Here is a 15,611-nt window from a genome sequence, read left to right as displayed (position 1 = left end):
GGTGACAATATACAACCTTGACGTACACCTTTTCCTATTTGGAACCAGTCGGTTGTTCCATGTACAGTTCTGACTGTTGCTTCCTGACCTGCATACAGGTTTCTCAAGAGGCAGGTCAGGTGGTCTGGGATTCCCATCTCTTTCAGAATGTTCCACAGTTTATTGTGATCCACACAGTCAAAGGCTTTGGCATAGTCAATGAAGCAGAAATAGATGTTTTTCTGGAACTCTCTTGCTTTCTCCATGATCCAGCGGATGTTGGCAATTTGATCTCTGGTGCCTCTGCCTTTTCTAAAACCTGCTTGAACATCTGGGAGTTCACGGTTTACATACTGCTGAAGCCTGGCTTGGAGAATTTTGAGCATGACTTTACTAGCGTGTGAGATAAGTGCAATTGTGCGGTAGTTTGAACAATTATGTATGTTTATTAGGCCTTTACTATGCTAAAGGCTTTATAACTTCTACTGAAATGCTAATTTTTAAAAGTCCAGTTGTATTTTGCTATTAACTTTCTTAGAGGAAAGTTAGTTAAAAATGCTTATTTTATTAAGTTCTATATGATTTATTGCGAGGGGGCATCAGAGGGCAGACACACTGAAATCATAATCACAGGAAATTAGCCGATCTGATCACATGGACCACAGCCGAATGTGGTCCACTGGAGAAGGGAATGGCAAACCACTTCAGTATACTTGCCTTGAGAACCCCATGAACAGTAACAAAGGGCAAAATGATAGGATACTGAATGAGGAATTCCCCAGGTTGGTAGGTGCCCAGTATGCTACTGGAGCTCAGTGGCGAACTAACTCTAGAAGGAATAAAGGGATGGAGCAAAAGCAAAACCAATACCCAGTTGTGGATGTGACCAGTGATAGAAGCAAGGTCCGGTGCTATAAAGAGCAATATTGCATAGGAACCTGGAATGTTAGGTCCATGAATCAAGACAAATTGGAAGTGGTCAAACAGGAGATGACAAGAGTGAACGTCGACATTCTAGGAATCAGTGAATTAAAATGGACTGGAATGGGTGAATTTAACTCGGATGAGCATTATATCTACTACTGTGGGCAGGAATCCCTTAGAAGAAATGGAGTAGCCATCATGGTCAACAAAAGAGTCCGAAATGCAGTACTTGGATGCAATCTTAAAAACGACAGAATGATTTCTGTTTGTTTCCAAGGCAAACCATTCAATATTACAGTAATCCAGGCCTATGCCCCAACGAGTAATGCTGAAGAAGCCGAAGTTAATCAGTTCTATGAAGACCTACAAGACCTTTTAGAACTAACACCCAAAAAAGATGTCCTTTTCATTATAGGGGACTGGAATGCAAAAGTAGGAAGTCAGGAAACACCTGGAGTAACAGGCAAATTTGGCCTTGGAGCACGGAATGAAGCAGGGCAAAGGCTAATAGAGTTTTGTCAAGAGAACGCACTGGTCATAGCAAACACCCTGTTCCAACAACACAAGAGAAGACTCTACACATGGACATCACCAGATGGTCAACACCGAAATCAGATTGATTATATTCTTTGCAACCAAAGATGGAGAAGCTGTATACAGTTAGCGAAAACAAGACCAGGAGCTGACTGTGGCTCAGATCATGAACTCCTTATTGTGAAATTCAGAGTTAAATTGAAGAAAGTAGGGAAAACCACTAGACCATTCAGATATGACCTCAATCAAATCCCTTATGATTATACAGTGGAAGTGAGAAATAGATTTAAGGGACTAGATCTGATAGATAGAGTGCCTGATGAACTCTGGACGGAGGTTCGTGACATTGTACAGGAGACAGGGACCAAGACCATCCTCATGGAAAAGAAATGCAAAATAGCGAAATGGCTGTCTGAGGAGGCCTTACAAATAGCTGTGAAAAGAAGAGAGGTGAAAAGCAAAGGAGAAAAGGAAAGATATAAGCATCTGAATGCAGAGTTCCAAAGAATAGCAAGGAGAGATAAGAAAGACTTCCTCAGTGATCAATGCAAAGAAATAGAGGAAAACAACAGAATAGGAAAAACAAGAGAGCTCTTCAAGAAAATTAGAGATTCCAAGGGAACATTTCATGCAAAGATGGGCTCGATAAAGGACACAAATGGTATGGACCTAACAGAAGCAGAAGATATTAAGAAGAGGTGGCAGGAATACACAGAAGAACTGTACAAAAAAGATCTTCACGACCAAGATAGTCACGATAATGTGATCACTGACCTAGAGCCAGACATCTTGGAATGTGAAGTCAAGTGGGCCTTAGAAAGCATCACTACAAACAAAGCTAGTGGAGGTGATGGAATTCCAGTTGAGCTATTTCAAGTCTTGAAAGATGATGCTGTGAAAGTGCTGCACTCAATATGCCAGCAGATTTGGAAAACTCGGCAGTGGCCACAGGACTGGAAGAGGTCAGTCTTCATTCCAATCCCAAAGAAAGGCAATGCCAAAGAATGCTCAAACTACTGCACAATTGCACTCATCTCACACACTAGTAAAGTCATGCTCAAAATTCTCCAAGCCAGGCTTCAGGAATATGTGAACCGTGAACTCCCAGATGTTCAAGCAGGTTTTAGAAAAGGCAGAGGCACCAGAGATCAAATTGCCAACATCCTCTGGATCATGGAGAAAGCAAGAGAGTTTCAGAAAAACATCTATTTCTGCTTCATTGACTATGCCAAAGCCTTTGACTGTGTCGATCACAATAAACTGTGGAACATTCTGAAAGAGATGGGAATCCCAGACCACCTGACCTGCCTCTTGAGAAACCTGTATGCAGGTCAGGAAGCAACAGTTAGAACTGTACGTGGAACAACAGACTGGTTCCAAATAGGAAAAGGTGTACGTCAAGGTTGTATATTGTCACCTTGCTTATTTAACTTATATGCAGAGTACATCATGAGGAACGCTGGGCTGGAAGAAGCACAAGCTGGAATCAAGATTGCCGGGAGAAATATCAATAACCTCAGATATGCAGATGACACTACCCTTATGGCAGAAAGTAAAGAGGAACTCAAAAGCCTGTTGATGAAAGTGAAAGAGGAGAGTGAAAAGGTTGGCTTGAATCTCAACATTCAGAAAACGAAGATCATGGCATCTGGTCCCATCACTTCATGGGAAATAGATGGAAAAACAGTGGAAACAGTGTCAGACTTTATTTTTTGGGGCTCCAAAATCACTGCAGATGCTGATTGCAGCCATGAAATTAAAAGACGCTTGCTCCTTGGAAGGAAAGCTATGACCAACCTTGATAGTATATTAAAAAGCAAAGACATTACTTTGCCAACCAAGGTCCGTCTAGTCAAGGCTATGATTTTTCCCGTGGTCATGTATGGATGTGAGAGTTGGACTGTAAAGAAAGCTGATCGCCGAAGAATCGATGCTTTTGAACTGTGGTGTTGGGGAAGACTCTTGAGAGTCCCTTATACTGCAAGGAGATCCAACCAGTCCATTCTAAAGGAGATCAATCCTGGGTGTTCATTGGAGGGACTGATGCTAAAGCTGAAACTCCAATACTTTGGCCACCTCATGTGACGAGTTGACTCACTGGAAAAGACTCTGATGCTGGGAAAGGTTGGGGGCGGGAGGAGAAGGGGACGATGGAGAATGCGATGGCTGGATGGCATCACCGACTCTGTGGACATGAGTTTGAGTGTACTCCGGGAGTTGGTGATGGACAGGGAGGCCTGGCGTGCTGTGATTCATGGGGTCGCGGAGAGTCGGACATGACTGAGCGACTGAACTGAACTGATATGATTTATAAACCTATGGTTAATAACATGTTCTTTATTTCTATATAACTGATATAGGAGCCAAACAAATATTTCATCTAGATACAGGGGAAATGTTTTATATATCAGCAAACAAGTCTGCTTTCCTTGGTTCAGATCTAGTTTTGTAACCAGTGAGCTTTCCTTGGATCAGATCTAGTTTTATAATCTGTGAAAATAGACAAGTTTGTGAAGTGTATACCTGCTATTCTTACCCCTCTCTGTTTTAAAACTTTTCTGTTGAAGAGCTTTTTTTTTTTTTTTTTTAATTTGTTCAATAGAAATGACCCCTAATATTTCCTGGAGGTAGGCTGAATGCAATCTTATTCTTTTCTCCTTTTTTGGATATCAAAATTAAGGTTGACTTTTTCTCTTTGCCTCCTTTTATGTTTATTGCCAGAAAACTAAACAGAAATTGACTTTAGCTCTTGAATGTTACTCTAATTATTAGCTCTTCTTTGATTGGAAATTTCCTCATTATTAAATAGATTCTGTTACCTTACTAAATAATATTGGGTACCTTCATGTTGTTACATGAGTGCTAAAGTATTAAGTCATGGGAAAACATTTACAGATTTATGTTCTGATTTCTATCAAATTTTTTTCTGACATTTCACTGGGAAATCTCATTGCCTCATCTAATCAGAGATAGCATGACTTGAGCTATGCAAACAAAGACGCCATAGCTGATGACATTTTTGGAAGTTTTTGCTCATTTACTATTTCTGAACAAATGTCCTTTAGGCACTTGAAGAGTCCAGCTGCCTGAAGAGGAGTGGCAGGGACAGTGGTTACAGCGACATCTGGGGCCCTGAGCGTGGGGAGCTTCTGGCTTCTCCAGGCAACTGTAAGAGGGAGGACTCGTTTGAGAGCTTGGACTCTTTGGGATCAAGGTCATTCACAAGCTGCTCCTCTGATATCACGTTGAGGGTGGCACGTGAAGGTGAGTTGCATTTTGGACTTGACAGTTTATTTTTATTTCTTAGTGTATTGAGAGAAAATTGGGAATGGGAGAGAGTAGAAAAATGGAGGGAAAATTATTGAGACAAAAACTTCACCAGGAAGTGTATGTATCGTGGAGACTGGAATAGAATTGAGGGTGTCTTGTCTTTCCTTTCTTCCTTAGGTCTCTCCTTCCTTCCTTTCCTCTCTGTCTCTCTCTTGTTCCTTGCTCACTATATTGCCACTTGAGGGGTGATAGTTTCATCTTTTAAAAATCTGTTTTTGGAGGGGATTAGGGCAGCAGTAAAGAATCTGCCTGCCAATTCAGGAGACACGGGTTCAATCCCTGGAACGGGAAGATCCCTGGAGAAGAAATGGCAACCCACCCCAGGATTCTTGCCTGGGAAATCCCATGGACAGAGGAGCCTGGAGGGCTCCAGTCCATGGGTCCCAAAGGAGTCAGACACGACTGAGTGACTAAACAAAAGGGAAGAAACAGTTAACTATGATCTGTTTTATCAGTGATAGTCTATCCTAATTCTTTTTCCTCTGTATTCAGTTTTAACGATCTCTGCCTCTGAGGCCTAATAACTGATATATCTAGACATAGAAAAGAAAGTAAATAAGATTCTATAAAAGTGTGTTTTAGCTCCTGAATAACCTTCTTTCTTCCCTTTTCTTTTTGGCAAAAGATAAAAAGAAAATGCTTCTAAGAAAAAACAGGAAAATATTTTAATAATTATCTCTACCCAGGAACAGAAGTGATTGATATCTGTCTTGATAGAATATTATGCTAGACTTTGGTTGATTAAGCAGCAACACTGGCCTTGTGTTAGAAAACATCTTTTGCTTCTGTCATGGTCAAAGTCAACCCAGAACAAGTATGAAAGGAACATGTTAATGAAAGTCATTCTGTTGTGGGAAGTTTTCTTTCAAAATCCCAATGTAAAATCTGTTATTTTAAATACAAGTCTTTTTCCTATGGCTGTTGGGTGGCGTGAGAAATTTTTGACTGTAAACCTTTTGTGATTCAAATTTGACTAGATTGAAACCATAAGTGAAGTTTCTTGAACTATTTCTGTGCTTCTACTGGCAACATGAAAATATTGAGAGTTCTGGTTGTGAGTTTGTGCTGGATTGTTAGAGATTTCACTTTGCTTGTTTATTTTGATTATATTTCTATTTTAAATGTTTTCCTGCTTTTATTATAAAACATTTTCAAACATCAGCAAAGTTGGAAGAATTTTACATGCCTACCTATGTACCTGCCAGGCTTCCCCAGTGGCACTAGTGGTAAAGAACCTGCCTGGCAATGCAGGAAACATAGAGACATGGGTTTAATCCCTGGTTCGGGAAGATCCTTTGGAGGAGGGTATGGCAGTGCACTCCAGTATTCTTGCCTGGAGAATCCCATGGACAGAGCAACCTAGTAGGCTGCAGTCCATAGGGTCCCAAAGAATTGGACAGTACTGAAGTAACTTTGGGGTCGCAAAGAGTCGGACACGACTGAGCGACTGAACTGAACTGAATTGAAGTGACTTAGCCTGCACATACCTGCCACCTAGTTCTATCATAACACTTACCACGCTTGCCTTTATTACGCACCAAACTCCTGTTCTCTAGGCATTAATTATTATCCATTTTATTTTTCAAGGCACTTTAGTATACATTACACTTGTTTCTAAATGCTTTAGCATGCGATTATGAGCTAGAATTCACCTTTTATTACTACTGTTTACTTTAAATTTACATAAAAGCAGTGTACACTGAATTTGTTTTTCCAAAGTAAAATGAATCAGCAAATATTATAACTCCAAATTATTTAGCTTTTTGAATAGTGATAGCTTTTAAAAATTTGAAAAGTGAATGGGTTGGGGGGAGGAGAGGATGGGACAAATTGAGAGTAGCATTAACGTAGATACACTCCCACGTGTAAAATAAATAGCTAATGGGAAGCTTCTGAACAGCACAGGGAACTCAGCTCCATGTTCTGTGATGACCTAGAGGGGTGGGATGGGGAGTAGGAGGGATGTTCAAGAGGGGGACACAGACACACAGACACACACAGACGCACACGCACACAGGCGCACAGGCACGCGCGCGGATGCGCGCGCACACACACACACACGCGCGCACACACACACGCACGCACACACACACACGTGCGCGCACACACACACACACCCCCATGACTGAAGCGACTTCACATGCATGGGCTTTCCAGGTGGCGCTGGTGGTAAAGAACCCACCTGCCAATGCAAGAGACGTATCCCACTCCAGTATTCTTGCCTGGAGAATTCCATGGAAAGAGGAGCCTGGCGGGCTACAGTCCATGGGGTCTCAAAGTGTCCGACACAACTGAAGGGACTGAGCATGCGTGCATAGATACTTATAGTTGATTCATATTATTCTACAGCAGAAACTAACATAACACTATAAAGCAATTATCTTTCTATTAAAAATAAAAAGATATTAAAATTCCAAAAAATGTTAATAACAAAAAAAAGTGAATAGCTATTTAACCTTTTTAATGACTGCTGTATTTGTTGGCTGTTTGTGATCTCGGTGTAATGTTTTCGTAGCCCAGATGACTCTTAAGATAGTTTTAAGGAAACAAATCTGAGTTCATAATTCATCTGAGGGATTAAAGCTGTGAATGCAGAGGTTGAAATTCTCAACCTACTATATTACTTTGTCTGGACTGAAGAACCTAACACATGCTTTGTTTGGATTTATATCTGGCCAACAATAATAAACCCTGGAGAAGGGAAAGGCTACCCACTCCAGTATTCTGGCCTGGAGAAGCCCATGGACTGTGTATGTGTAATCCATGGGATCACAAAGAGTCGGACACAACTGAGCAACTTTCACCTCACAACAATAATAAAAGGGACACGAATCGAAGGTGAGTGGGAGTTTATAGCCTCTGGTCAGTTCACATGCGGTGGTTCAGTGGTGTGAGCCTTCTCCTCAGACACTTGTTGGGCTGGGTGCCTGTTACCTGTGATGAAAAGCAGAGGATTACTGTCACACTGCTTCCTGATCGTGGGAAAGGAGTTGCAGACCTTGTTTGAAGAGGGTGGAAGTGAAGACTTGGTAATTACAACTAAGGAAGGAAAAAAAAATCCTGCGAGCCCTCCAGGATGACAAATCTTTTTTTTTTTTTTTTTTGATCAGTATGTTGAATTTCTGCTACCTACACCAGATTGTAGTCCCAAATTGATGATCAATAATATTGATGATAAGATTAATATTTTTTGGTTAATGAATTACAAAGTCATATTCTTAAGTTATATTATAGGAAGCCTCTGTTGACAGATAACAGATGTACAATCTAAAGGTTGAGAATTATGTTTTATTTAGCAGACTTGCTGAGGACTTAGCCCTGAAGACAGCCTCTCAGCTGCTCTGAAGAGGTGAGGTAAGGGAGGAGCCAGGATATATAGGAGTTTCTGCTAAGAGTCAGACACGACTAAGCGACTTCACTTCCACTTTTCACTTTCATGCATTGGAGAAGGAAATAGCAACCCACTCCAGTGTTCTTGCCTGGAGAATCCCAGGGATGGAGGCGCCTGGTGGGCTGCCGTCTATGGGGTTGCACAGAGTCGGTCATGACTGAAGTGACTTAGCAGCAGCAGCAGCAGCAATCAACAAACAAAAAAGCCCCAAAACACCCAGGTAGTCAGAATATCAAAAGATTACTATTAATTAAAGAAAAACCAGACATCTCAGGTTAATGAGTTTCAGGCTTTTCTATGTATAGGAAGATGCTGGAGACTGAGCTCATTGAAATCATTCCTTTGATATGGACCTTCCCTAGTGGCTCAGACGGCAGAGTCCACCTGCAATGCAGGAGACCCAGGTTCAATTCCTAGGTCGGGAAGATCCCCTGGAGAAGAAAATGCCTACCCACTCCAGTATTGTCTGGAGAATTCAATGGACAGAGGAACCTGGCGGGCTACAGTCCATGGGGTCACAAAGAGTTGGACACAATAGAGTGACTAATACCTTCAACACTAGCACTTAACTACCTAGGGCTGCTGCTGCTGCTAAGTCTCTTCAGTCGTGTCCGACTCGGTGCGATCCCATAGACGGCAGTCTACCAGGGCTAGTATCCTGTTCTTATCCACCCTGAAGCCCCTCAGGGCACAGTCGTGGATGGCTGCAGTGGCTGATGGCTTGATGGCGGAAACATCCTTTGTTTATTGATGGGGCCGGTGATAGTTTTCATCCATATCTCTTACTGTATCAAGAATATTTGCCTACTCTCCAGCATACTGTAGTGGACTTAAAAAAAATAATTTAAAAAATTTCCAAAGTAGAACTATCTTTATATTTAAAATTTTACATGTACAAAATTTTAGTAAGAATCTTGACATTTCTCTCTTACAAAAAATGTATTCATTTCAGAGGCAGTGAAAACAAAGCACCAGATTATTGCCTGTTAATATTTCTGGTGATACCTGGTTATACTTCCTCCCTTTTTGCCGTGACTATCCCTGTTCTCGTCTCAAAGTCTCCTATCTGTGTGTTCAACTGCTTCCTGTAGGGTTCTCTCAGCGTTACTCGCTGTAAACTCCTGCCAGCCAGGGAAGAGGGGACAGACTGCCTTTGGCTCAGGTTAACCTGGAAGTGTTTTTGTTTTTTTCTAAGAGCAGGTGGCTCCCACGTACTCAGCTACTAATCTACCAAAGATGGTAGCATTTGCAAATTTTCTTCACAAATACACAAAGGCAGGAAAAAAAGGGCAGGAAGGGAGACAGCTCAGCTATATCTATAATGTTTTGTACCTTCATTTCTTCCCATGTGTTTAAAAGGACAGACTGGCTTTTTTTTTTTTTTTTTTGAGAACAGAGTAGTGTTTATAGTTATCTGACCTTGAGGTGTATCAAACTTTATTCTTTTAGATATGTGCAGAAATGATATTGAGTCAAAATAGAAGGTTCCCAATATTTCTGTGACCACTGTCAGAAAATGCCTTGAGTTCTGTGGTCTCTTAATATTCCTTTAGGACTTTAGGAGTCATTTGGTCCCACCATGTATGTGATGTGTGATTCATAAGGGTCTCATAAGTATCTATCAGACTTCTTTGTGATCATGTGCATTTTACATCTTTTCTTTGTCTTTCCTGGTATTTCGCCCCACAGAAATGTTGGATGATGGCAGAATTTATTTTAAATGACCGAGGTTCCCTTGAATTCTGTTCAGATCTCATGTTAGGCATCTTTGACTCTGTGGCTACACTATATCTATATGTATTCCATCAACAAATTTTACAAAAAATCATGAGAAGATTGAGTAGAAAAGGGGTTCGGCCATAAACTGGAACTTTTTCTACTTAGAATGTGTACCAGTGGAAGAATGTACTGTGTGTACCTCCAGTATGCAAAGCAAGTTCCTCCTAATGGGTCTTATCACAACTTCGTGACAAATTTCTAAAAATATTCCCCACAGTGAGCAGTAGAGCCCTGGGTTTCCAAGGGAAAGACAAAGCAGGCAGGCTGTGTGGGTTTCAGTTAGATGAAAAATCTGGAGACTAAAGCAAATTCCTGTGCCTTTTTTTTTGTTGTTGTTGTTAATAGGTTGTGAAAGTGACACAGATTCTGAATTTACATTCAAAATGCAGGACCATAATAAAGATGATATGTCCTATAGAAGGATTTTGGCTATTGAACCCAAGTCTGCCTTACCCTTCAATCGCTTTTTACCCAACAAGAGTAGACAGCCATTGTACGTGCCGGCACCCTTGAGGAAGAAAAAGCTGGACAAAAATGAGGATAACAGACGAAGCTGGGCAAGCGCCGTCTACACAGAAGCAGATGGAACATTTCCAAGGTACTGGGATGTGAGCTGATTACCGAGTTTTAAAATTCATTAGGCTTGGGGAATTTGCTGGGATATTTAAATTTGGTAAAACGAATAATCCTTAAAATGTATTTCATAGATAACATAAAAATTCGTTAATGAAAATCTTTCTTTTTCTTACCTGTGTTTTTAGTCATCCATATCTTGAAGAGATTTCTTCCGTTTTTAGAATGTCAGCATATGATTTGCTGGTTCTTTTTTTAGATGCGTGCCTTTGACTCACTGGTTATCTTTCAGCTTCCTGGATGACTTACATTGTTCATTGTGAACTCTGCTGTGTTGCTTGTTTCCATTTTTTAAAAATCTGTGTTGATGGAGCTCAGTGAACACAAAAAGAATTCTTTAATTTCCCATCAAATCAGCAGATCAGAGCATGATTTTTCGAAGCCAGCTTCCTATCCGAAGGAGGTGTACGGTTCTGAAAGTGGATCAGACTCGGAGGAGGAACGGAGGCTGCCGGATGTAGTTTGGGATGACTTAGCCAACCGTAGATTCCAAGTGAAAAAGAGGCCTGAGAGTTTCATCTCTCCTAAATCTTGTTCACCCGTCTTTTCTCCTCCTGACCCATTAACCACTGGGCTGTACAAACTGAGGAGGTCAGAAAAATTTCTCCTGGATTGGAATGCCTGTTGTGCTATTGATTTTTAATATATAAAGTAACATCCCAGATGGTTTGCGATTTGTCTCTCTCTTAACACATTTTATAAGTGTCTCTGGGCCTTCTGTATCAAGCTCTTCTCTAATTAAAATGAGATGCTGTTATAATGCCTTAACTTTGTTGTAGGGCCTGGAATGATGAGAATGATGAGAATGGAAACAAATTGGCTGCATTCACAGTGTGAACTTTGTGAGACAGAAAGCATGCCTCTTGTGTTCTGTGTCACAAATTGCTCACGCAGTGTCTTAACTGGTTGGATGTTTTGAACAGTAACGAGAGGAGAACTTGGGGCACAAACGTGGAGAACTGGCCAACAGTACAAGATCCTTCAGACTCCTCTTGTTATTTGGAAGAGAACGAAGACAAGACAAGCGTTCCCAACACTGTAAAGGATGATCTTTATGTGCGAAAGCTAAGCCCAGTCATTCCAAGCCCAGGGAATGCTTTTGATCAGTTTCTTCCCAAATGCTGGATCCCAGAGGATGTGAACTGGAAACGAATAAAAAGGGAAACTTACAAACCGTGGTATAAAGAATTTCAGGGATTCAGGTTTGTGTTTGTGCATGTTTCTTTCATTCCAGTGGCCATTCAGTACCCTGACTGGATGCGTTCCATGTGGGCATTTTATGAGAGAGATTAATTTCCCTCCAACATCTATAAATGTGCTCACTGAAAAAAAAAAACACTGTTTGAATTTAGACTTTAGGAACTGGATTTTAAAAAGTCTTCTGTACAGCCAGAGCTTGACAGTATTTTTAGTTACATCATTCTTTGTTGTCTTTTCTCTTTCCTTTCTCTGTGTTACTCCAAGTAGAAGGGATTCAGACTCTGACGATGAGGACTCAGGCTCTGACAGAAGCTCTACCATTTTTAGTAGAATATACAAAGCAGATCATAGGCTAGACAGCAACTGTCAAAGACTTTCACTCTTGCTGGAACTGGCTACCAAACGGGCCAGAAACTCCTGGGACCCCCATGCAGCCAGGAGAACCCGTGGTGCTTCAGATGAGCCCAGGTGTACCTGCCTGCATGAGCCCGCCTGCTTGGAGTCCAGCCTGTGACACCTGTGCCAACTTCCGCTGCCCCACTAACCGCTGACCGTGATGAGCTGAATCATGGATGCCCAACTTGATACTGAATTATGAAAGCGTAACATATAACATCATGCTTTCTGTGCAAGCGTGTGAGCTTGAAAGTCTACTAGGATTAAATATTCTTTAGCCCATTCATGTTCAATAGTACAGAGTTACATGTGGCATCATCAGTTCTTGTTGAAAACCATTTAAAAAGGCTTTTTAGGCTGCTGACCTAATTATACAGCTGTGCTATGTGTGGAGTTGTGGAGAAAGGAAATAACCTGTAGATAGACACTGGGACAGGCCAGACTGGTGAGAAAACGCAAAGAAGAAATTCAGCAGAGCTTTTTAAACAAAGCTTCAGAGCACTGAATTTAATTTCTGTTGACCACCTGTGCCTCTTGCATAAAGCGTTTATTGCTCAGCTCTGGAAACCTTTCAGGATCATTGCTGCTTCTCTGGGAAGGGAGTCAGGCCGTTGTGGCCGATGGGATGAGGAAGGGGTGGACGGAGCATTGTGTGTGTCAGGCAGGTTCACTCTCTTCCCACCCTAGTGCCATCCCTTGGCCTCAATTATATCCACCTTTTCTGAGAAGTAGACTCTGCTCTAATTTCATTAAATGGTATCATGGGTGATGGCATTAAATGCTGGTTTTACTTCCCGGCTAGAATCCCTCCCATGGCCCCCTTAAATAATTCACCCACAGGGACTGGCTAGCTAGTTGGTCTGCTACTAAATTACCTTTTCTCCCCAAACTTAATAAGATTCTCCCTTCCTTTTTCTTTCCTATGCGTCAGTCAGTTTTTATTACTTCAGGCCCTCCAGACATATTCTGATGACATCTTGTCTTCTGAAACAAATATCAAAATCGACCCCACGGCTGGCCCCCGGCTCATAACACGCAGAAGGAACCTCTCTTACGCACCAGGGTGTGGATCGGGAGATGGCCTGGAGATGCCGGTCCTGGATCCTGACTTAGAGAATGACGACTTCTTTGTCAGAAAGACTAGGGCTTTCCATGCAAACCCATGTGTTCTCCGGGCTTTCGAAGACTTAAGAAGGCTGTCTGGGCAAGACGATCCTGTAGAGCGAGATATAATCCTGCAGTGTAGGGAAGGGGAACTTGTCCTTCCGGACCTCGAAAAAGATGATATGATTGTTCGCCGCATTCCAGCACAGAAGACAGAGGTGCCTCTGTCAGGAGGCCCTGATAGATACCAGCCAGTCCCATTGCCCGAACCCTGGATGCTTCCTCCCGAAATTCAAGCAAAATTTCTCTGTGTGCTTGAAAGGACATGCCCCTCGAAAGAAAGAAGTACTAGCTGTAGAGTGTTAGTTCCTTCCTGTAGGCAGAAGAAAGACGACATGTTGACTCGTAAGATCCAGTCTTGGAAGCTGGGAACCACTGTGCCTCCCGTCAGTTTCACCCCTGGTCCCTGCAGCGAGGCAGACTTACAGAAGTGGGAGTCCATCCGAGAGGCCAGCAGGCTTAGGCACAGGAAGCGGCTGATGGTGGAGAGGTCAGAGTGTGTTTCTTCAAGGATTATGCTTGTCGTGGATGGTCTTGTGTGACTTTCCTTGTGTGAGAAAGTAGCATCAGAGTGCCCAACTGTGCATGTCATGAGCTGTTTTGAAGCATCCTGTTAAAGCATTGATTTTGCTTTGAGAAAAATCAGATCTAGTTGTTGTGTGGAAAAAGTGCAATTCCATATTTGCACGTCTCAAAATCACTTATCTGAGACCTGTTTAAGAAGGTGTGTATCCACAAACAGTGCCCTTGGCCTTGAGGGAAGACTATGATACGCTTCTGCCATAAGACGTTTCACAAAGCTGTTTCTGATTATATTTAAAAGACTTTTATTTTCATATCCAGGCATTTTGAAACACTCTGGTTGTAGTTTGGTTTTATCTGTTTCTTGTATTTCAGAGTACATGATTTTTGGTGTAAAAATTTCCCTTAAAATATGGCATTGCAAGTTTCATTTAACTTGATTTTGTTGTCTGATTTTGACCCAGGCTTCTTAGACTATTGACGTGCGACTTTTTACATTGATGGTTTAAAGTTCAGTGCAAATTTTATTACAGTGCATGAATGTTATTTGCTGTCTGCTACACTTTACATGTATGTAATTATGGCCATTTTGATAATGAGTCTGCATTTATGTGTTATGCAACTTGCTGTTTTGATGAATATTGTTTGTGGAACTTTGGGATGGACAAATAATGGGTTAAATGAAATTAGTAGATGTAAATCTAACTTCTTATTAGTTCCTGGCACAGGAAGTTTCTTGTTTGTTTGTTTCCTAAATGAATTTGTTCATTTGGTTCAAAGGAAAAGAGGAAATTCTTTATCTTGATCTGAATTCCTTGAGATATGAGATCAATGAGAATTTGAGACATGATCAAGAATGTGAGTGAAGAAACAACCTTTTGAGATTTGTCCATCTCTAATTAGACTCTTGAAGATGTTGACTATTTAGAAACTAACACAACTAGAAAAACATGACTTAATTTTTGGTTTTCTGATTTCTTAGACTCTTTCAAAAGATTTATGGTGAGAACGGGTAAGTTTTGTGGTTCCCAGTGAAAAAAATCTACATATTGTTTGTCCTTTGTGTGGTATGTCATTGCATTTCTATCCTGGCATGACACTAAATGGAATGTCTGTGCTGTGCATGAGACCTAAAACAGGGACATTTTTCCTAATTCTGCAACTGAATGGTCATATTTCTGAGTACCCAGTGCATGCAGTGCTGTGTGACAGCAATATTTTGTTTATTAGAAGTTGAAAGTTCAAATCCTGTTTTTTTCCCCCCTCTAAGGAGTTGATTAAAAGTCACAAAAACACATGCCTGAGATTAGTTTTATTTATTTTGGTACATAGGCCAAACCTCTCGTTTCTGGATGTTGAAGCCCAGATAACTCTATTTTAGAAAATCTTCAATGGAAAAAATATATTGGTATTTACTTTGAGTTTAGAAGGCATGTGGTTGGCATTACCTGTGTACTCTTAGTTCAAGGAGTGCTTCCTTAGTTGGGATGCTGAGTGGCATTATTTTCCCTCAGTAGGATTTGGAAACATTTTCAAGATTCCTGACTAGGATAAAATTTTATAACATAGCTGTGTTATAAAGCCAAATCAGACTTCCAAAGCTGCAAAAAATTAAAATATTGGTAGTTTCTGTGTAAGCTACAAGGATTATACTTAAAACTGTTCCCAGTTTTTTTCTATAGTTGACCCTCTGTATCTGGGAATGCAGCTCCCAGAACCAGTCCTCTTGGATATAAAGGGATTGACTGTTGTGTCATTT

General features: G+C 41.2%; 1 protein-coding gene across 14 annotated transcripts in view; it reads left to right on the top strand.

Annotated features, from left to right (window-relative positions):
• LMO7 (LIM domain 7) overlaps positions 1-15,611 on the top strand; it is a 228,959-nt gene that overhangs the window by 161,761 nt on the left and 51,587 nt on the right. For 4 of the 14 annotated variants that reach the window (XM_055426480.2, XM_055426475.2, XM_055426474.2 and 1 more), the window contains 7 exons: positions 4,503-4,701; positions 10,283-10,535; positions 10,928-11,161; positions 11,494-11,772; positions 12,038-12,238; positions 13,098-13,820; positions 14,835-14,864. In XM_055426480.2, the coding sequence (XP_055282455.2) occupies positions 4,503-4,701; positions 10,283-10,535; positions 10,928-11,161; positions 11,494-11,772; positions 12,038-12,238; positions 13,098-13,820; positions 14,835-14,864 (1,919 nt within the window). The remainder of the gene's footprint in view (positions 1-4,502; positions 4,702-10,282; positions 10,536-10,927; positions 11,162-11,493; positions 11,773-12,037; positions 12,239-13,097; positions 13,821-14,834; positions 14,865-15,611) is intronic. The other 10 variants (XM_055426483.2, XM_088842672.1, XM_055426481.2 and 7 more) reach the window with 7 other exon arrangements.

Source organism: Moschus berezovskii, chromosome 13, assembly GCF_049115385.1.
Source record: "Moschus berezovskii isolate FMDL1 chromosome 13, NW_MosBer_1.0, whole genome shotgun sequence".
Lineage (NCBI taxonomy): Eukaryota > Metazoa > Chordata > Mammalia > Artiodactyla > Moschidae > Moschus > Moschus berezovskii.
The sequence above is the reverse complement of the archived record's forward strand: the minus strand, read 5'-3'. Positions and strand labels throughout refer to the sequence as shown.